The sequence below is a fragment of the Gigantopelta aegis genome, chromosome 14, assembly GCF_016097555.1.
Source record: "Gigantopelta aegis isolate Gae_Host chromosome 14, Gae_host_genome, whole genome shotgun sequence".
In the NCBI taxonomy this organism is placed as follows: domain Eukaryota; kingdom Metazoa; phylum Mollusca; class Gastropoda; order Neomphalida; family Peltospiridae; genus Gigantopelta; species Gigantopelta aegis.
This window is the reverse complement of record NC_054712.1, coordinates 59313080-59335015: the sequence shown is the minus strand read 5'-3', so window position 1 is coordinate 59335015 and position 21936 is coordinate 59313080. Positions and strand designations below refer to the sequence as shown.

At 43.1% G+C, this 21936-nt stretch overlaps 1 protein-coding gene across 1 annotated transcript; it reads right to left on the bottom strand.

Annotated features, from left to right (window-relative positions):
- Positions 1 to 2109: 2109 nt before the first annotated feature.
- On the bottom strand, positions 2110 to 20122 carry LOC121389425 (ganglioside-induced differentiation-associated protein 1-like). Its single transcript, XM_041521051.1, has 5 exons — positions 19892 to 20122; positions 16576 to 16768; positions 12398 to 12568; positions 11235 to 11444; positions 2110 to 3096 (listed from the first exon to the last, which is right to left on the bottom strand). Exons 1-5 carry the CDS (start codon positions 19946 to 19948, stop codon positions 2780 to 2782), a joined length of 948 nt encoding a protein of 315 aa, XP_041376985.1. The 5' UTR covers positions 19949 to 20122; the 3' UTR covers positions 2110 to 2779.
- Positions 20123 to 21936: the final 1814 nt, after the last annotated feature.

Genomic DNA, 21936 nt, shown 5'->3' with positions numbered 1-21936 from the left:
TAATCACTCCCCATAGTTTTTTCACAGCAAGATCTGCCAATAGCTACCTTGTTTCATTCCCAGATTTCCAGTCTCTACAGTAAATATCTGTATACAAATTCATTAATAAGCTGAATAAACTTTACACCATATAAGGCGTATACTACACAAAATACATTAGGTCCACTTTCCATAATCGTGGTTCTGCATATGAATTTATCAGTATAATGCATATAACATATCTTTCCCACACTAAAAAAAAAATTCAATTTATAAAAAAAACTTACATCACTACAGATTTTTTTGTCGCACCAACATAATTTCACCACCAGTGTAAAGGGAATATGTCCCTAATATACATGCCCGACTATAGTTGATAAACAAGTTGTTTTTTTAAACGTGAGTTTGCTGTTCAGTGACATCATATGCAGAATGTTTGCTGGTATTTTAATTGAGAAGCTAATTATCCAAATCTGTTGTACTAATTGTACAGGAATATGGACAACAAAATCGGAAAGATAGTCGTGAAGCTTACAACAGAACTACAAGACATGTTGATAACTTTGTAGACGATCCACTTTATAAGTTTACATTTGTTTTGTTTAACGACACCACTAGAACACATTGATTTATCAATCATCAGCTATTGAATGTCAAACATTTGGCAATTCTCACATATAAGAGAGCAAACCTGCCACATTTTTCTGTTAGTAGCAAGGGATCTTTTGTATGCACCATCTCAAAGACAGCACAAACCTGCCACATTTTTCTGTTAGTAGCAAGGGATCTTTTATATGCACCATCTCAAAGACAGCACAAACCTGCCACATTTTTCTGTTAGTAGCAAGGGATCTTTTATATGCACCATCTCAAAGACAGCACAAACCTGCCACATTTTTCTGTTAGTAGCAAGGGATCTTTTATATGCACCATCTTAAAGACAGCACAAACCACAGACTTTGGTATACCAGTCGTGGCGTACTGGCTGGAAAAAAAAATAGCCAAATGGATTCACCGATGGGGATTGATCCTAGAGTGACCGTGCATCAGGCAATCTCTGTAGCACTGAGCTATGAACTCCCCTACTTAAAATTATAATCATCAATACCTGAAAAAAACTGGCAATCAAATGGTCTTCGAGGGCCTTCATTGTAAGGACCTGATATAATAACCATTCTTAAACTGATAAATCAAATGGTCTTCGAGGGCCTTCATTGTAAGGACCTGATATAATAACCATTCTTAAACTGATAAATCAAATGGTCTTCGAGGGCCTTCATTGTAAGGACCTGATATAATAACCATTCTTAAACTGATAAATCAAATGACAAAAAGTATTGTGTAAAGGAATCCACTTGCGAAAATGCAGATATGGAAATACACATTTTTGAAAGCAGAATCAGGTTAATGGCCATACAAAGTTTACAACATGCTAAACTTTAATCCACTTTTGGTGTTGTGATGAATGGCAATTGTAGCAGCTACGTATTTCTATCACAGACAAGCTATTACCATTATAATTCAAATGCAATCAAATAATGGGAACGGAAAGGAATGCTTTTTTAACAACACCTCAGCACACTATGGCTATTTGGTCTCATCACAGTTTGTGTCAACAGTTGGCCCGAAGTATGAGGAAATCAGCTGCCTATACATAAATTACTTCCTCCTCATAACAGCACAGGGATCTCTGATATGCACTGGTAAGCACATATTATGGCCATACACACATCAGAAACAAAGGTTTTCTACCACTAAGCTACCTTTCACTCCTCACCTCCCCCTTAAGCTGCCTTTCACCCCTCATCCCCCTTTAGCTGCCTTTCACCCACTCACTCCCATTTAAGCTACGTTCACCCCTCACCCCCCTAAGGTATCTTTCACCCCTCACCCTCCTTAAGCTACCTTTCACCCCTCACCCCCCTTAAGCTACCTTTCACCCCTAACCCACCTTAAGCTACCATTCACCCTCGCCCCCTTAAGCTACCTTTCACCCCTCATCCCCCTTAAGCTACCTTCACCCCCCTAAGTTACCTTTCACCCATCACCTCCTTTAAGCTACCTTTCACCCCTTAACTCCCTTAAGCTACCTTCACCCCCCTAAGTTACCTTTCACCCATCACCTCCTTTAAGCTACCTTTCACCCCTCATCCCCCTTAAGCTACCTTCACCCCCCTAAGTTACCTTTCACCCATCACCTCCTTTAAGCTACCTTTCACCCCTCACCACCCCTCTTTATTTCATTATTTTTTTCAAATAAAAACAATTTAGTGATTCTGCCTAAATGAAAATTGTTTTAGTGTCCTCTAGCCCCACCCTGTTTAAATGTGAGAATTGGGATAGAGCATATTTGGTGCTGACAACTCTCATTTCTAAAATCGATTTTATCAATTCTTAGGTTACAGCAAACATGCTTCTAAAAATGGCCTAACGAACAATTTTTGTAATGCTGAACATAATGTTCGATGCCGAGACCCATCACCACACACACATCACAAACTAAAGTCTAACACTAAGCTACCTCTCACCACTCGCCCACCTCTCCGCCAAATAATAAATTAGTTCTTAGTCATTCTGCCCAAATTAAAATAATGTTAGCGTCTTCTTGCTGCACCAGTTTAAATGTAAGTATATGTATTGGGATCGAGCATATGTTTTGCTAACAACTCCTATTTCGAAAACCAATTTTAAGAAGTCTTAACTTACAGCAAACATGCTTCAAAAGCTGACCCTTCAAAAAAATTTCTGTCAAGTTTAACATAACCGTTCACAGCCAAGACCCATCGCCACGTAATTCCACCTAGGAACGTTTGTTATACAGAAATGTAGCCACTCCAATAGCCAAGCCACAAACGGCTACACCTCCCGCAACCGGAAGAATGATATTTGAATTCTTATTGTAGTCTTTCAGCGCGTAATCTTGGTAACTGCCGATTACTTCCGAGCAGTTCTTGTGCTGTAGCACTCTCTTCCAATACGCTTGGACGTTCGGCCGTCTCTCGTGGGGGAAGAACGTTGTTTCGAGTCCCATGTACGAAATTCGTCCGAGAAGAACGGCTAACGAGATATCAGCCGCAGAGAATTCTGGACCACACAGCCACGAGTCATCACACACTTCTGAAATTGTAAGTTCAGAAATTGTTTAATTAGTTTGGGCTTTTTTTAGAATTAGTAAAATTTATATAATTATAAAAACACAATGTTGAAACTTAACAAATGATAATATTTTTTATCCAGCAGCAATTTTAAGCCAGTAATGTTTGCCACAATTATGAAAACCCAAAATTATCTTTTCAAACAATGGTAACAATTTTTATCCAGCAGCAAAAACTATTCATCAGTAAACCCATCGACCTACTGCAATTCTTATCCCAACAACATAATTGCCATCGGTGTCGTTGTCAAGTTTGAACCCTGCACTATAAACTAAATTCTAGGACTAACAAAAAAGCAAATTTGATTACCTTTTTTTTCTTAAATGGGAAATTCACAGATTTTTGTGCAATCATCATTATTCATAAATCCATTTATATTACAATGTTTATAAATGAATTTGCCAATCCATCCACTGTTACTTTAAAGGCAATTTTTTTTTATTGTCAATCAATTTTCAATTTCTGTAACTTTTTATGACCCAGTTCGAACATTCCATTACTTTTCAGTGATGGAAACTGACATTGACAAATTCCATGATTTTCTAGGATTCCTGTATGATAGAGCCTATTCTAAATATAATATAATGAACATAATAATAGTCATTCAAACATTCTATGCAAAGTTACTTCCCCATCTCCGATCAGGCCCACAGGAACGACACATGGGATGGGCAGGGCTAGCTTTGGATGAGCAGAAAGTTTCACCAAATTATCTATTAAACTTCAGAAATAGCAGAAACCCAGTTATTTTCTGACAAAATGGAGAAAACTTGGAGTGTTTTCTCTTTTATAGATACATTACATGTCCTCAAACAAGGGCACCCCCCCCCCCCCCCCCCCCCCCCACACGCAAGTGGTCTGGTCCAAACATCCCAACAGCCAATGGGATGGCCTAAATTCTTATACTGCATACTGCTCTCTAGTTCCGGTCACATGACTGTGACTGCCTTCTTTTTCCCTGAGCACATCGCACGGAGAACAGTAAGCGGGGAGGCCCGGGCGGGATGAAATCTTGAGGACAGGTAATGTATCTATAAAAGAGAAAACACTCCCAAGTTTTCTCCATTTCTTTTCACATTACCTGTCCTCAAACAAGGGCAGCATTCAACAGATGGTGGTGGGTGCCGAGATCCGTAGATGCTTGTGATAACTCCCCAAACCAGAAAGAGGCTGACTAGTGGAAGAATGAGGCCAACCCTGGTAAGCCCTCCTCCTAGGGATGCCCGTCACAGACCAATGCAGGTGATGTTAGTAACAACAACCAGAATGGTGGCATCCGTCAGCAGTGGCAGTTACTGCTCCCAGAACAAATGGACCAGGAGGCGGAAGCCACATCACATGCTGGTTCTGACAGGGTGGGAAGACGTAACACCAGGGATGCAGGTGTTAGGTAACCCCTCACGTATTAAAGTGTTACTTTTTTTTAACAACAAGCGACAACCTAATGAGGTGCATCCATCAGAACATTGAACTGAACAAGTCCCCTGAGTGTTTTCTGTCTAGTACACCAAAGAACTGTTAGTTCAATAACGACAACAAATAACCACATGCAGTGCAGGGTAAATGTTATCGAGACAAAAGTTCCGGCACCAGTGCGTGAACTGTGCAAAAGAACAAAAGTCTAAGCAATCCTCTCCTGTCGATTTGATTGACATCTCGGTATGCAGCCCAGAATCAGACAGACATCAACAGCGACGAGGACGGCTTGTATTCAACAGTCTGTGCAGCAACAACCGGACCCAGATGATGGAACCCCTCAACGTCTTCTGTGGAGATATCCCTCAGATAATAGTTGGCGAAGATGGAGTCCATAGCCCAGAAACAACCAGTGATAATGTGCTGAATGGGTGTGTTGCAGTGCAGGGACATCGTGGCAGCCAAGGCACAGAGTTCATGTGGATTAGTAGCAGATGGAGCAGGTAAACCCTCCTTCTGATAGGCGGTCAGGATAAAAGACCGGATCCAGGTGGCCACCGTGTTCTTGGTAATATCCCTCAACCGACTCTGGTTACAGGAGAGGAAATGTCTCTTGCGATGTTGTCGAAAAGATCTGGTCCTCTCGATGTACTGGTGCAGGGCTCTGACAGGGCACAATGCCAAGTCCTCAACGTCCGCTGGACCAACGATAGAGGAGAGGGCCTGCACAACATACGAACGAGGCGTTTGGTCTGGTAACTGATTCTTTGCAACAAAGTTCATGAGTAACCCCAAGTTGACCGCACGACGATCTCGGTAAAAACGTACCAAGTCCACATCAAGAGCATGGAGTTCTGAGACACGGGCAGTCGTGGCAAAACCGAGTAAAAACACTGTCTTCCGCATCAAGTCTTGCAGGGAAGAGGATTCAATCAGCTCATAAGGTGCGGTCGATAACACTCGTAACACCAGATTCAGGTCCCATCTTGGTGGCCGAAACCGGTGTACTTGATCCTCAAGGCGAAACCCTTTGATCATCTTATGGATCTCAGGAATACCCGATAACTTCGTTCCAGTAGTGACACCATGAACAGTAGCGATGACCGAAATGTACCAAGCGATGGTAGACCCCTTCAATTGTAAAGCGGTCCACAGATACAGCTAAAAAAACAGCGAGACAAGGTATCTGGATCGTCTGAGGTTGAGTTGTTTTGTTTTTTGGGTTTTTTCCCGGACACCATCGGTGAAAGCAAAGCCATCTGACGTTGTAAGCTGCAGTAGTAGATGATCTGTGTGCTTTCAAAATGGCCGCAGTGGACTGCGAAGAAAAGCCTTTCTTCCTCAAACTCTTGGAGATAAAGTCCACGCGTGCAGTTGGAACAACCGCGGACGAGGATGGTATAGTCTTGACGTGGAATGCAACAACAGATGATCCCAGTCTGGCAGTGGTAAAGGATGCGGATCGGCAAGATATACTCTTCAAAAGAAGAAACGCAAAACCACATTGTCGTAACGTTTGGAGAATTGATTTAATTATTGAATGGTGAGTCCGATAATTACCAAATGTTGCAGGATTGTTCACAATTCACTCTAGTCCATTGTGAGTAAGTGATAGGACACACCACCAAGGTCAAGGTCATCTGGAGTCAATACCGGGTGTGGCCTCCGCGTGTGTTGACAACTGCCTGGCACCGCCTGCCCATTGAAGCAACCAGAGTACGGATGACGTCCCGGGGGATCGTGGCCCACTCGGCCTGCAAGGCTGCTGCCAGCTCGGGCAGGGTCTGGGGCTGTGGTTGTCGCTGTCGGTCCAACTCGTCCCATAGATGCTCAATTGGGTTCAAATCCGGTGATATCGATGGCCAAGGAAGGACATTAATGTTGTTGTTCTGTAGGAAAGCCGTTGTGAGACGTGCTGTGTGAGGCCTGGCGTTGTCATGTTGGAACACTGCGTTGGCGTTGGCCATAACTGGAACGATGTGTGGCCGGAGGATCTGGTCAATGTAGCCCTGTGCATTCAGGTTGCCCTGCACGTGGACCAGGTCAGTTCTGCCAGTGTGTGATATGGTTGCCCACACCATGACACTACCCCCGCCGAATCTGTCCACTTCCTGCACGCAGTTTGCCGCATAACGTTCACCACGACGCCTATACACGCGACATCTTCCATCATGACGTCGGAGCAGAAATCGGGACTCGTCACTGAACCACACCTGTCTCCATCGCAGTTGAGGCCATTGTCGATGAATCTGGCACCACTGCAGTCGGAGTCGACGGTGTTGTGGTGTTAAGATGACACCTCGAACTGGACGTCTGGCACGAATTCCTACCTCACGTAGGCGGTTCCGTACGGTCTGGTCGGATATCCTGCGCAAACCTGGTATTGCTGCGGCTGTGGAGGTGGCAGTAGTCAATCGTTCCCGAAGGTGGCGTACCCGGATGTAGCGGTCCTGCCCGGGGGTAGTGACCCGTGGTCGACCGGATCTAGGGAGGTCACGTGTTGATCCATGTTGCTGGTAACGGTCCCACAGTCTGGAGATGGTGCTTGGGGACACATGGAATGCCCTGGCAACGGCCGTTCTGGATTCGCCTGCGTCTAGTCGGCCGATGGCATTGTTTCTCTGCGGTTCACTGAGACGTGGCATGTCCTGGATTGTCAACTGTCGGCCAGATACAGAGGCCAGGCAATCGAACACCCTGCACTTTTATACTGTCGGTGTTCATGTTGCACGTGCAGACAACGCACGTGCAGTGGTGACATGGTTTGCATGTGGCTGCGTTTTTGCGAATATTCACATTTTGGAACTTTATTGTACAGTAGCTGCGTTTTATCGAATGTAACCGTGGGAATGTGTTTGGGACATGCAATGACCTTATATTCACAAAGCATGAACCGGTAGGAAACATAAAATCGGAGTTTTAAAGCATACGCGTCCATCTGTTCTCAGTTGATGGCCAAGGCGTCGAGATCCAGAGCTTCGTGATCTGGCACCGGAGACACGTAAACCCTCAGCTGATGGTTGAATCGTGTGGAGAAGAGATCGATGTTTGGTGTCCAAAGTCTGACGCACACCCATCGAAACGCTTCGGGGTGGAGCATCCATTCTGTCGGCTGTGGAGACGACGGGCGAGACAGCATGTTGGCTAGCACATTGGAAACCCCTGGAATATGGCGAGACCGAAGTTGCAGCGGAATCTCGTCGACCAGCTTGTAGAGACGATAAGTCAACTGCAGCAGACTGCTGGAGTGTGTTCCACCCTGGCGATTGATGTAAGCTGCTGCAGTGATACTGTCTGTGGCTACCATGAGAGAAGCGCCTGACAGCATCTCTCGCCAATGAAGGATGACGTTGTAAACTGCCAACATCTCCAACAGGTTGATGTGTAGATCGGCTTCATCTGGAAACCACAGCCACCAACGGGGTCTGGACTGCAGGGCGACTAGTAACCGGATCAGCAAATCTGCGTTATTGTACTGAATGCATGGATTCAGAAACAAACTGGATATCGCGACCTCTAAGTGTCAAATGTTGCGCCGACGTCAAAATTACTCTTGCAATGATACTTCATGAAACAGTAATAGAGTGATTCAGGAATCAACATCGGAAACAGTGACCCCGTGATACAGGCAAGAGCCAATACAGCGTAGCAACTCGCTACGCTATATGCCCGATATACGTGGAAGTGAAGCAACGCAAAACAGCAACCGGCTAAAATCCACGGCCGTCACACCACCCGGTGCAAAACAGCAGCAGAGACAATCTAGACAGCATCGGTCACGAACTCTGGCGGTAACAACAGTGAATGTCAGTGAGTTGATAAGCCGCAATGAACCATAGGAAAACGGTGATGGTAAAAACCCCGTACCACGTGATGGCAACTGGATGACTTCCGGAACCAGCGGAAGTAGCAACTGTCTTGCATCACCACCGGATATAGAGAACGATCTGCCGAATGTCGCTGAACCTTCCTCGAACAAGAGAATATCGGTGCACGGAATCTCACCAACCCGGAACGCTTGTAACGTCGAACCCCTTCACGGCAAACAGCCGTATGTAGACCACAAGTCTGCCAAGATTACCGGCTTGTGCTGAAAGTCAAGAATGGATCGCTTCAGGCAAGTCGGTTGACGATAGTGTGCAATCGTAGTGCACATCGACGTCACGGCAGATATAAGGTAGACCAACATCAAAGTCGACGGCTGGAACAAGGCATATCCTCTGGCATCCTGCACATGAGGAGTTATGGTCGCCAGGAAAACATCAAATAGGACAGCATCTACAAACATCGATAGGACGTGCCAATCTGTAAGTTCTAGGAAGACGTCTGGTCCCGCCGGAAACAGCGTCATCCAAGGCAGGCACCACACCGTTGAAGGATAGGTTGAAGACGGGATACGTTCGTTGGGACGAATGGGGAACGGCACAAACGAAGTCGACTCAAGTAAACCTCGACATCGGATCAGTCCTCAAACGGAAACCTTTTAGAATGGTGCCAGTGGACTGTGCAGTGACGAAAGCATATCATACACCGCAGCGAGACAATCCACCACAGCCATGTGGGTCACTGCGTCCGGATCTTCTATAACGGAAGGTACCGACGCATCATCTGGAAAATCGCTCAGTAACCTGGCACAGGCAATTCAATCCAATGTACTGGCTGCAATCGGAAACATGGACCGTGGACGGTCCCGTCAGGAGCCAGTGGAACCCTTGGACGCTGTACCACTTCGATCGATCACGGGACGACGGTACTGAACGGTGAGCCGATGACGCAATCTTCCAGTTCGTTACAGGGTTCCGTCTGCTGGAACAAACGATCCGCACGGGCCGGTTACTGGTAGCCGTGTAAACCGACGGGGGCCTGTGGCAGCCAACGATCGAAAGCCGACATCTGCCGGTGGAACCTCAGTGGCGATCATCGAAACCGGACCCTTCTTGGCTGAAACCGGTGGATGGGCCAGCGGCGGTAGCGTATCAGATATGACAGCCAGACAGTCCCTCAGTGACAGGTGGTCCGCCGCATCCAGATCTTCCAGCACCGCAAGAACCAATACATCATCAGAAAAGTCACGTAGCACCCGTGAACAGGCCAGTCGCTCTGGTCATGGCCCGATGGAGATACCGGAGAACCAGACCGTGGGCCGTCCCGTGTGGATACCAAGGAACGGATTACCACATCCTCCGGAGGGACATACGTCGCTATCATTGGTGTCGGTCCCTTCTTGGACGGTGCCAGTGGATGTGGCAAGGACGGCAACATGTCGTAGACGGCCGTCAAGCAATCCCTCATAGTCATATGGTCCGTGGCTCTTCAATGACAGATGCCGCAGGCGCTTCATCACCAGTGTCTCGTAGAACTCGAGCACAGGCCAATCGATCTACCGTAATGGAAGCCGCCGGTTAAACCGGACCATGGACAGTCCCGTCTAGATCCCTCGGAGGCCTTGGAAGCCACATCAACTGAAGGTCGGCACTGACGATCCGTGGAACCCGTACAGGTCGTGTGGAGCGGCTACGGTCCCGGCTCCGATGCGCCGAAGAGGTGAGCCTTGGAATCCGTGGAGCGTCTATCTGAATGAGCCGGCTTCTTTGAGGGCTGCGTAAGACCGCAGGCCTGTCATCCGAAGTCTTAGGTATCGGTGGAGCTGAAGAAGCCGCACTCCCTGAAGAAGGGACTGGAACTGGACCTGACCTCGAACCGCCGGTTTGGGTACGGTCGCCATCGACGCCATTGTTTCTTGAAGCATGGACGGCAAAATGGAGCGTAACACTTCCGCCACGGAGTCTGCTATGAAAGGCGAAGATTCCACCTTCTTGGCCCTCGCTGACACCTTCAGGTAAGCCGCGAACTCGACATCTGATAACCCCGAACAAGGTCGCATCTTGAAGTAAGGGCACACGGAACATAACCCGGACATAAGTCGTGTGGGTCGCCGCCAGCAGTAAACTTCTTACAGCGTAAACACGCTCGTACAAGTCGCTGAACATTAACATTATCAGACATGATAATAATTTTTCAATCTGTGAAAGAGAAAGAAAGAAAAAAAACATGACACAAACACAAAGCCGGTCAACAAAGACGCCATTTTGCAAATGGCGTCCGACACGACAACCGGCAATATAAACAACATTTCATGTAAATAAATGCTTGGAAAGTCAAGCGAAATACGCGAAAAGACATACGAAAGCTAACGAAAACGAAGGTGAAAAAACATTTCACCCAAACACGAATACAAAACCAAAGGTCTTATAAAAAAGTTGAGTCCAAAACAGAGCCAAGCAAAAGGACGTCCAGACCCTTTAGCGAAGAGAAAAAGAAGGAAGTTACAGTCATGTGACCGGAACTAGAGAGCAGTATGCAGTAGAAGAATTTAGGCCATCCCATTGGCTGTTGGGATGTTCGGACCAGACCACTTGCGTGGGGGGGAGGTGCCCTTGTTTGAGGACAGGTAATGTGAAAAGAAATATCATTTATTACATGAAATTATTTAGCCAAATTAAAATGAAATCACAATTGGCGAATTTGGTGGGTGCTAGAGCTTTCCAACATATAAGATCCATATCTGACCAGATTATCCTTTTAAATCTAATTTTGGAAGCCGTTCCCCACCCCACCCTTCTTGCCTCCCCAATATCGCTCGGATGAAAAATTTCCAACAAACACCATCTTCCTAAGACCAACCTATTTTCATTTGCCGCAACTGAACCTCCAGCCTGTCAAATATAGAATCCAGCTTCGTTAAATTGCTTTGTATTTTTTCCTTATCTTGAACCTTTTCAAGCTTGTCAGATGTATCTCTAGCCTTGGCCATATATGCTTGATGTAGGTCTGGGTGATTCTCAGCTAATGTTGACAGGTTTGTCAATGAACGAAGCGCCCGCTCCTTAAACGCTGCAAGTAATCAAACAATACATCATCGGTACTAATGCGGAGCAAAAGATTTCTTGCCACATTTTAAAACTACTTAACCTATTTAGAATAGATTATCTAATTTTACTGAATGTCAGTACTTGTATAATGCTATACACAGTTTATCCCAGCCAGAGGATCACCATGTGTCATTTTGAGTGAGGTTATCACGCAAGTCTATAGTAAATGATGATATTAATTTGACTAAAAATAATTTGTAAAACCATTAATATTTTCAAAATTGAAAATATATGTCAATTTATGTATTTGTTTAATGTAATAATAAATATTAATTTTGTACAATATAATTTGACAGTTTTTGTAGGTAGTCCAGAATGAAACAAACCACGACTGACTTATGGTTTTGTTTGGACTTCAGCTGGTGGCAAATAATCTTGATCACACCAGGCATAACATATAAATAGACGTCAAAAGAATGGGGTGTTGTCGATTTTTATTTTGTATGCAAGAAACAAGCACATGGTCTAGTATTTACACGGGACAATATTTCAAAATCTTAGGTAACTGCAAGTAAGTTCACATAAGTTTTACTTAGGTAACTGATTGTTCGGTTACACTAATATAGTTCTCGTAACCGATGAGTTAGGCTTACCTAATCCTAAAGCACTTGAACTACAGTTCTGTGCTACATTGGTGGTTCAAAAAAACATGAACTGATTTTCACTTTCAATACTGATGCATTGTATTTTTAATTTTAAAATGCAATTTTTCACCACGTAACCAATTGGTGGTTCTCGTGATTTTAAAGTTGCATAACTGACATGCGAACAGAACAATGGTTCTTGTCAAATATTGTGCCCTGTATTTAGTAAAAAAAAAAAAAAAAAAAAATTCTACACTGATTTTCATTTTCCATGACTTTCCAGGATTTTCATATGAACCCTGATGTCATAATGGGGTTTTCTTGTTCGTACCTTTTGCATCCATTTTTAAAAGTGTGGCACCTCGGGTGTTTTCTGGCGTCAACTCAGGATGAAACATTGTTCCAAAAGTTAACAATTCAGGCGAAAATTCAAGGAGCAATTTACGAAACTTGGCAACTTGCTTTCCATATTCAGACTCTGTTCCTGGCACCAGTCTTATATCTATAAATCACACAAATATTAAAATGTACACACATGCTTAGATCTAGCTTTAAATGTTATTTGCATAGTTCATTTGCATTAAAAGGGAACCAGTGAACGGTCATATATATAAAACTTGTATAAAAACATATTATTAAGTTTTAAACTCATACCAATTCTCAAAAAAAAATTACCCCCCACTCCCCCCCAAAAAAGAGTAAATAAAAATGTTTTTTAACAAATTACATGATGTACCATCAGTCATTTTTAATACAGGGGTGTAGATAAAATGCTGAAACAAACAAGATAGGCAGTTTTGTCTCAACTGTTTCCAGTAATTGATAATGCAGAATGAATGATGAATGAATGAATGAACATTTAACAACACCCCAACACAAAAACACACATCAGCTATTGGGTGTCAAACAAAGGTATATGTAAGTAAAATTAAAATGGAAAGATTATTTACATTAACATCAAATTTATATAATTATGTAAAACCAGAGCTGTGTGGGAAAAGTATAATACAACAAACTGTACACATCAAGGTAAGTATATTTGAAAACTATATACAAATCAAAGTTGTTTTTTTAATTCAATTAATTATGGGTAAAATTTAAAATATATCTTTTCTCATCGGCTTTAGATGATTACACTCCACCAAAATTTTGTCGTTCGTCTGTCAGTTATGCAAAACCAATATCAACATAAACAAGGGATCGTTTGTGCAAAAGCTGTAATTGCTCGTCAGAAAATCCAAACAAACATGTTGTTGGCCAATATCATCATGGTATTGGACTTGGATTTGAATTGCATAATTTCAGAATTTGATATGCTTAAAGCACCAATGAACATTTTCTTCCTTTGACAACCCTTCCTTGATTTCTGTGACCCATTATGAGAAATCTACATGCATCACAGAGTCACAAGTATATATAGTTTTCATCACATCGCCATTGAAGACAGGCCTCACCTGACCTGTTTACCTGTACACGGTATGTTGTATGAAGACGGGCGTCACCTGACCTGTTTACCTGTACACGGTATGTTGTATGAAGACGGGCGTCACCTGACCTGTTTACCTGTACACGGTATGTTGTATGAAGACGGGCGTCACCTCACCTGTTTACCTGTACACGGTATGTTGTATGAAGAGGGGCGTCACCTCACCTGTTTACCTGTACACGGTATGTTGTATGAAGACGGGCATCACCTCACCTGTTTACCTGTACACGGTATGTTGTATGAAGACGGGCGTCACCTCACCTGTTTACCTGTACACGGTATGTTGTATGAAGACGGGCGTCACCTCACCTGTTTACCTGTACACGGTATGTTGTATGAAGACGGGCGTCACCTGACCTGTTTACCTGTACACGGTATGTTGTATGAAGATGGGCGTCACCTGACCTGTTTACCTGTACACGGTATGTTGTATGAAGACGGGCGTCACCTGACCTGTTTACCTGTACATGGTATGTTGTATGAAGACAGCAGGCACACATGAAGGAATTTTCACAGAGCTGAAAGGGGCGTAGACTGTGATCAGCAAAGTTTATAAGAGGGGGTAACAAGCTCCCAGTAAAATATATATATTAAAAACAGGGATAGCTCTGGGTTCACAGAAAATTTCGTGAAATTATCTATCAAACTTCAAAAACTGCAGAAACCTGGTTATTTTCTAACAAAATATCAATTTTTTCATGAAATTATTTTGCCAAATTAAAATAAAACTTGTTTTTAAAATTCACATTTGGCGAGTTTCCTTGAGAAGGTAAGGATTTTGACCCCCGAAACCCTCCCCCTGTACACACGCCTGGACATGATAATATGGACTGATACCCTCCCCCTGCACACACGCCTGGACAGATGATAATATGGACTGATACCCTCCCCCTGCACACACGCCTGGACAGATGATATGGACTGATAGGGTTTGACCCCCAAAACCCTCCCCCCTGCACACACGCCTGGACAGATGATATGGACCGATAGGGTTTGACCCCCGAAACCCTCCCCCTGCACACCCGCCTGGACAGATGATATGGACCGATACCCTCCCCCTGTACACACGCATGGACAGATGATGATATGGACTGATACCCTCCCCCTGCACACCCGCCTGGACAGATGATGATATGGACTGATACCCTCCCCCTGTACACACGCCTGGACAGATGATGATATGGACTGATACCCTCCCCCTGCACACACTCCTGGACAGATGATGATATGGACTGATACCCTCCCCCTGCACACATGCCTGAACAGATGATGATATGGACTGATACCCTCCCCCTGTACACATGCATGGACAGATGATGATATGGACTGATACCCTCCCCCTGCACACACACCTGGACAGATGATGATATGGACTGATACCCTCCCCCTGCACACACACCTGGACAAATGATGATATGGACTTATAGGGTTTCACCCCCGAAACCCTCCCCCTGCAAATACACCTGGACAGATGACGATATGGATCGATAGGGTTTGACCCCCGAAACCCTCCCCCTGCACACACACCTGGACAGATGATGATATGGACTGATACCCTCCCCCTGCACACACACCTGGACAAATGATGATATGGACTTATAGGGTTTCACCCCCGAAACCCTCCCCCTGCATACACACCTGGACAGATGATATGGACTGATAGGGTTTGATCCCCGAAACCCTCTCCCTGCACACACGTCTGGACAGATGATATGGACTGATAGGGTTTGATCCCCGAAACCCTCCCGCTGTACACACACCTGGACATATGATGATATGGACTGATATGGTTTGACCCCCGAAACCCTCCCCCTGCACACACGCCTGAACAGATGATATCGACTGATAGGGTTTGATCCCCGAAACACTCCCCCTGCACACACGTCTGGACAGATGATATGGACTGATAGGGTTTGACCCCCGAAACCCTCCCCCTGCACACACGCCTGGACAGATGATGATATGGACTGATAGGGTTTGACCCCCGAAACCCTCTCCCTGCACACACGCCTGGACAGATGATGCTATGGATTGATATGGTTTGACCCCCGAAACCCTCCCCCTGCACACACGCCTGGACAGATGATATGGACTGATAGGATTTGACCCCCAAAAGCCTCCCCCTGCACACACGCCTGGACATATGATGATATGGACTGATATGGTTTGACCCCCGAAACCCTCTCCCTGCACACACGCCTGGACAGATAATGATATGGACTGATATGGTTTGACCCCCGAAACCCTCCCCCTGCACACACGCCTGGACAGATAATGATATGGACTGATAGGGTTTGACCCCCGAAACCCTCCCCCTGCACACACGCCTGGACAGATAATGATATGGACTGATATGGTTTGACCCCCGAAACCCTCCCCCTGCACACACGCCTGGACAGATAATGATATGGACTGATAGGGTTTGACCCCCGAAACCCTCCCCCTGCACACACGCCTGGACAGATGATATGGACTGATAGGGTTTGACCCCCGAAACCCTCCCCCTGCACACACGCCTGGACATATGATGATATGGACTGATATGGTTTGACCCCCAAAACTCTCCCCCTGCACACACGCCTGGACAGATGATGATATGGACTGATATGGTTTGACCCCCGAAACCCTCCCCCTGCACACACGCCTGGACAGATAATGATATGGACTGATAGGGTTTGACCCCCGAAACTCTCCCCCTGCGCACATGCCTGGACATATGATGATATGGACTGATATGGTTTGACCCCCAAAACTCTCCCCCTGCGCACACGCCTAGACATATGATGATATGGACTGATATGGTTTGACCCCCGAAACCCTCCCCCTGCACACAAGCTTGGACAGATGATGATATGGATTGATAGGGTTTGACCCCCGAAACTCTCCCCCTGCGCACATGCCTGGACAGATGATGATATGGACTGATAGGGTTTGTTAAAACTATAGCAATGCATCTATAATACTTCACTAAAAAGGGTCATTAAAGGCCAGGCTGTCTTAAGATTTTAAACAAATAAAATGACCTGCATGAATTTCTTTGTCAATATAATCTATAATATCTTCGGAATCCAGAACAATCTTCTCGCCGTCCTTCAGTACTGGCACTTCTCCGCGTGGATTGATTCGCATAAACCATGCCTCCATCTGCTCCAGTTTTAACAGATCAACATTCCTTTTCTGAAATTCTGCATTTTTCTCTTTAAGTGCAATGAATACCTGAAAATATATAAAATTAATATTAAAACAGCTAATTACTTGATGTCTCCTTTCTTACTCACACACAAAATATATTTGTTGCAACTACTAATCCCAAAAATATTGTGAAAAATCCTGAAGCGGGCCACACCCCCACCCCCCTCTTCTTTGGGGTACTGGATTACGATATCTACTGGATATTGCATTAAACACTACAAACGACGTAACAGGGATTTACCGGACGCACAAAACTTGCGTATATGACGCACTAAAACTTAACTGGACCCGCAAAAATAGAGATACTGCGTCTCGTGGGACGCATAAAATATCTGACATTTTCAGTAACCCTGTCCACTATCAAAGATCGACCATTCTGTGTAACACACTATTTCTTTTCTACCTATAAACTGCGTATTCAAATGGGGTAACCCCATATCGAAAACAAAAAGTTTTAATCTCTGGGAACACTGCGTCTTTATTCTTTGCTGCGCTTAATCGTGTAAAGTTGGTAATTTCCGGAAAGAGATCGCGGATTTGCGATCATTCAGAACTTCTCATCAACAGGCCGAACACAATCGGAAATTCCTGGGCGAATAAAACAAATTGGTTAAATGTTCCGATTTGCATTAACAAACAAGTAGCACGATTCATAAACAACGCATGGTATTGTGAGTGTCATTTAGCTTGCAGGAAATGGTTCAAATAATTATACAGATCAAAGTGAAATGTTGATTTTGAAAGAATAAACAATGAATACCGACATTGATTTCCCGAAAGGAAAAACAACAACACAGCTTGTTAAATTTACTTTAATGAAACATATACAGTATACACGTGATTTGTTGTCTGCAGCTCTCTGTCATTTGTGTGGTTTTGGGACTCTTTGTTTTCAGGTTGGGACCCCCAGAAAAGAAAGAGGTGAGTCCAAGGGACCCCCATTTCGGAAAAACAAGGTAAATCCCTGACGTAATGCTAGGATCTGAATTTGAACTCCAGACCATCGGGACTGTAGCCGAACACTCTAACCACTTGGCCACGCAGTGGATCAACAAGTTCAGAGCTCTCAAGTTGGAACTTTCACAAGGAGTGAGATTTTGTCTGGTCAAGAGTCCAACATCATGAATCCGAATAAACCCGGCGTATGAAATAAGGGACTGACAATTGGTCAAGGTTCGAGATTCTGACCAATAAACAACATGGACACCTATTATATGATTTTAATGCCTTACGATGCTTAACCGGGCCGGCCAGCAGTCGTAGGATTGTTTGTCAGTCGTCGAGATCAAGTGAACAACAAAAAATATATATGTATACATAAAACATTTTTTGCTATAATGTTTCAAATGCATGAGAAAATCATGTATACTGGGGTACCACGATATCGCGGTACTTAACTATTTGGAAGAAATAAAGAATATATACTTGGGTTGCAATTTTTGCTATATCTGCAATCACGTCCATGACATTGTGTTAACAAATAAATGCAGTTCTAACATTAAAACAGTTGATGGAAGTACACCATAGCACTGGCTTCCGTTCAAGGGAAGTTACCACGATATCGTGGTAAATCGCAAATTTTACAATATGGTGGACCGCACGGGTCAAAAATGGTTCTTTTTCTAAACACATTTGTAGTAATGTCTAGTAAACAAACTTCAACACAAGAACGAAGAAAAGTCAAAATGTTTTGTTTTTCAACTGTAGTAAAATATTTACATTTTTCAATGGAAAAGTCAGTAATAATAATTATTATTATTATGCAAGACTGTGTGGGCATTTTTTAAATTGTTCATCACATCAGTAAGATTCAAGAGTTATATAATCAATATTTATCTAGTGAAACCAAGAATAGAACATATTAAAAGTTATGTTTTTTGTTTAAATTGCCAATAAATATAGGCATGGTCCTTAAATGTTTCCATACTTTTCTAGAGGTCATGCGTTCTAAATATCGTAACACTGTGACCATGTATAGTCTCGTTTTGATTGTCAACAACCAGACGACAGTCGGATAGCTGTCAGAGCAGAATCGTATGTGTTTATGTTAAGTACGGGGCTATTTATAACCATGGGGGTGTCAGTAAAATCACACACTCTGTTATTTTATGACCAAACAGTAAAACTATGAATACTTACCCAAAATTTTGACATTTCTTCAAATTTGTTAACGGGCAAAACAATGTGTTGTCTGTAATCACATTTCTAATAATAAACGTGCCACCAGGGGGCGTTACGCGTGCTAAACCGCAAAAATGTAAATGCCGCGATATCATGAGCAAGGAGTATACTGGCATGAGAGCGTGACACAACGTTCAAATGCGTGACACAACGTTCAAATGCGTGAGTCTCATGCCGAATGTGTGAGACTTGACAGCACTGCAAGTGAAACTGCATTTTAGTATTTATAAATCTCATAGGGTGTATTTTGACAGAATGAACCGAATGTCTACAGAATAAAACAAACCTTTACAGGTCGGCATTTGCCCCCCCAGTCGAAATGATGGCTAGGACATTTGCCCCCCAGTAGAAATGTTGGCTAGGACAGTTGCCCCCCAGTAGAAATATTGTGAACAACTTTATTTTCATTTTGAGCACATGTTGAAAAAGCACATTAGAAAGCACATGGGTTAGGGTTAGGGGTTAGGGGTTAGGGGTTAGGGGTAGGGGTAGGGGTTAGGGGTTAGGGGTTAGGGGTTAGGGTTAGGGTTAATTAAGAACTTATTAAACACAGTAATTTAAGTTGTTAATTAAACCAATTTTTATACTGGGGGGCAAATGTCCTAGCCAACATTTCTACTGGGGGGCAAATGTCCTAGCCATCATTTCGACTGGGGGGGCAAATGTCCACCTATCCATTTTTGGGCTGGGGGGCAAATGTCCTGGATTCCAAAAATTTACCGATGGATATGTTTTATTTATTGTGTACAAAGCCAAAACAAGGAGGAAAAAAAGTGACTGTGGTCGACCTTAGAAGAAATAGGGTAAACCTATTTATTTCGCCGACCGTCAAAATGAAAATTAGTTTGACGTTCGACGTATCAGACAGGAATCAATAAATTAAAATAGGACAGCAGGTATAAGTATTCGAATAAACATCGTTGAAGTTTTTTCGCTTTGTAGTTATATTATTTTAGACAGACTTACTTTTTGTGAGCAATAAGACACTGGAAAATAGTAAAGAGTAAATCTAGTGTGATCCATTATGATTTCGAAAGGTAAAATGAATTATCTGCCCTTTACTTCAGATGCAAGTCAAAATGTACCTAAACCGAAACGTATCCAAACCGAAACGTACCTAACCAAAACGTACACATTTTTAGTCAAAACGTACCCACGTTTTGTCAAAACGAACCCATACTAAAACGTACCCTCCGAAACGTACCAATTAAAACGTACCATGTTTATAAATGTTTGATTAATATAAAATTATGCAAAATAAATGTTGTACCATTTTTTAAATTTACTATGATGTATAATAAAGTAATAAGTAAATAATGTGAATCACGTGTTGCATCATGTTTGTTACATGTGTATGATAAACACCTAGCCTTGTCTCAAATATAGTTTGGAGTGTACCATTTCACTCAGCATGCCTATTTGTTGATGATGAACAATGATGGAAATACATGGTGAAAAGGTTTCTGACCAGCTCATTTTGCCTAAATTTGAGGATTTGTTCTAGCACTGGGGAGGGGGTGCAACCAATCTAATTAAAATTAGCTTCACTATTACACGTGGATTTAACAGCAGCCTGTTGGAGCTCATGTCCAGCTGACCTTTCATTCGACCAATCAAAACCTTACTTGAAAACATTCGGAATTATGCCGAGGGTATATGAAATGATTTGGGTGAATTACGAAGTATGCCAGAAAGTAATTTCAATATAACATTTTATATGAAATTCATTTCAAGACGGGGAAAAAAAACCCTGTTATGGTATAGCCATAAAATCTGGTTATATATACTAGTATACAATCCAGAGTTTATTACTGCACTTTTCCCCCTGTTTTTTAATGTTGAAATAGACCAACAAGTTCGCCTATTGCATAAATAGTCTCGCCCGATATTTTTAGAATTTGTATGCTCCCAAATAACACTATAAAAGGCAAAGTGTAATTGGTCAATATTTAAATTGTTATTTATAGATGAAATGTCACCTGGACATGGTAGACCAGTAGAGCTAATTTTAATCAGATTGGGGGGCAACTATCTCATACCTTATGGATATTCAGGAAATATTCACCATGTATTTCCATCATTTTACCCACAATAATAGTTGTAATTAATGTAAAAATGTGTAGTGATTTGTTTGCAACCCTACATAGTTGTTTGGTAGTAATGCTAATATGGATATGGGAGCCTGTACGCCTATGCACCTTTTAGATGCAAATTAATAAAACAAGGCCATGGTATATGCTATCCGGTCTGTGGGAAAGTGCATATATTCATTTCATTTCAATTTATTTTCATGCTTATATCCAATTGAGGTTCAAGCACACTGTCCTGGGCACACACCTCAATTTATGTGGGCTGTTACAGGACGGTGGGTTAGTGGTTAGTGAAAGAGAAGAGACTGTTGTGGTCTTATACCTACCCACTGAGTTGTTAAAACTCTCTGGGTGGGAGCCGGTATCGGGCTGCGAACCCAGTACCTACCAGCCTTATATCAGATGGCTTAACCATGACACCACTGAGCCTGGTGGTGCATATAAAAGATCCCTTGCGACTAATGGAAAAATGTAACGGATTACCAAATGTTTGACATCCAATAGCTGAGTATTAATAAATCAATGTGCTCTAGTGGTGTTGTTAAACAAAACAAACTTTAACTTTAAAATATTTCGATAAATATAATACATTTATTTCTTTTTAATTCGAAGGAGTTGCTTTTGATCACTGTATTTTCTGGGGGAAGCTTTTACAGATACATTACGTAAATGCCTTTTTATGACTTTCCATTTAACAATATCATAAGGTAATCCAAATATTCATCAGAAGCCACATTAGACTAATGTTCTATTGGTTTATATATATTTTTTTTAATTTTCATTATTAATTAATGTATACTGCACATTTGGTCTCATTGAAACCAGTTTTTATTACTGTCAAGTTGCCAATGACCACTGGATGACCACTGATAATTCAGACATACACTCTTTTCAGAAAACCCTCTGCATATCTCCATTGGA

Excerpts from the sequence above, each read along its gene's own strand:
- LOC121389425 (XM_041521051.1), bottom strand. The coding sequence starts at position 19,948 with ATGGATCACACTAGATTTACTCTTTACTATTTTCCAGTGTCTTATTGC. Across the intron at positions 11,445-12,397 it reads TTTAAAAATGGATGCAAAAG|CGTTTAAGGAGCGGGCGCTT; the intron begins GTACGAACAAGA and ends GATTACTTGCAG. Across the intron at positions 3,097-11,234 it reads GTTGCGGCAAATGAAAATAG|AAGTGTGTGATGACTCGTGG; the intron begins GTTGGTCTTAGG and ends TTACAATTTCAG.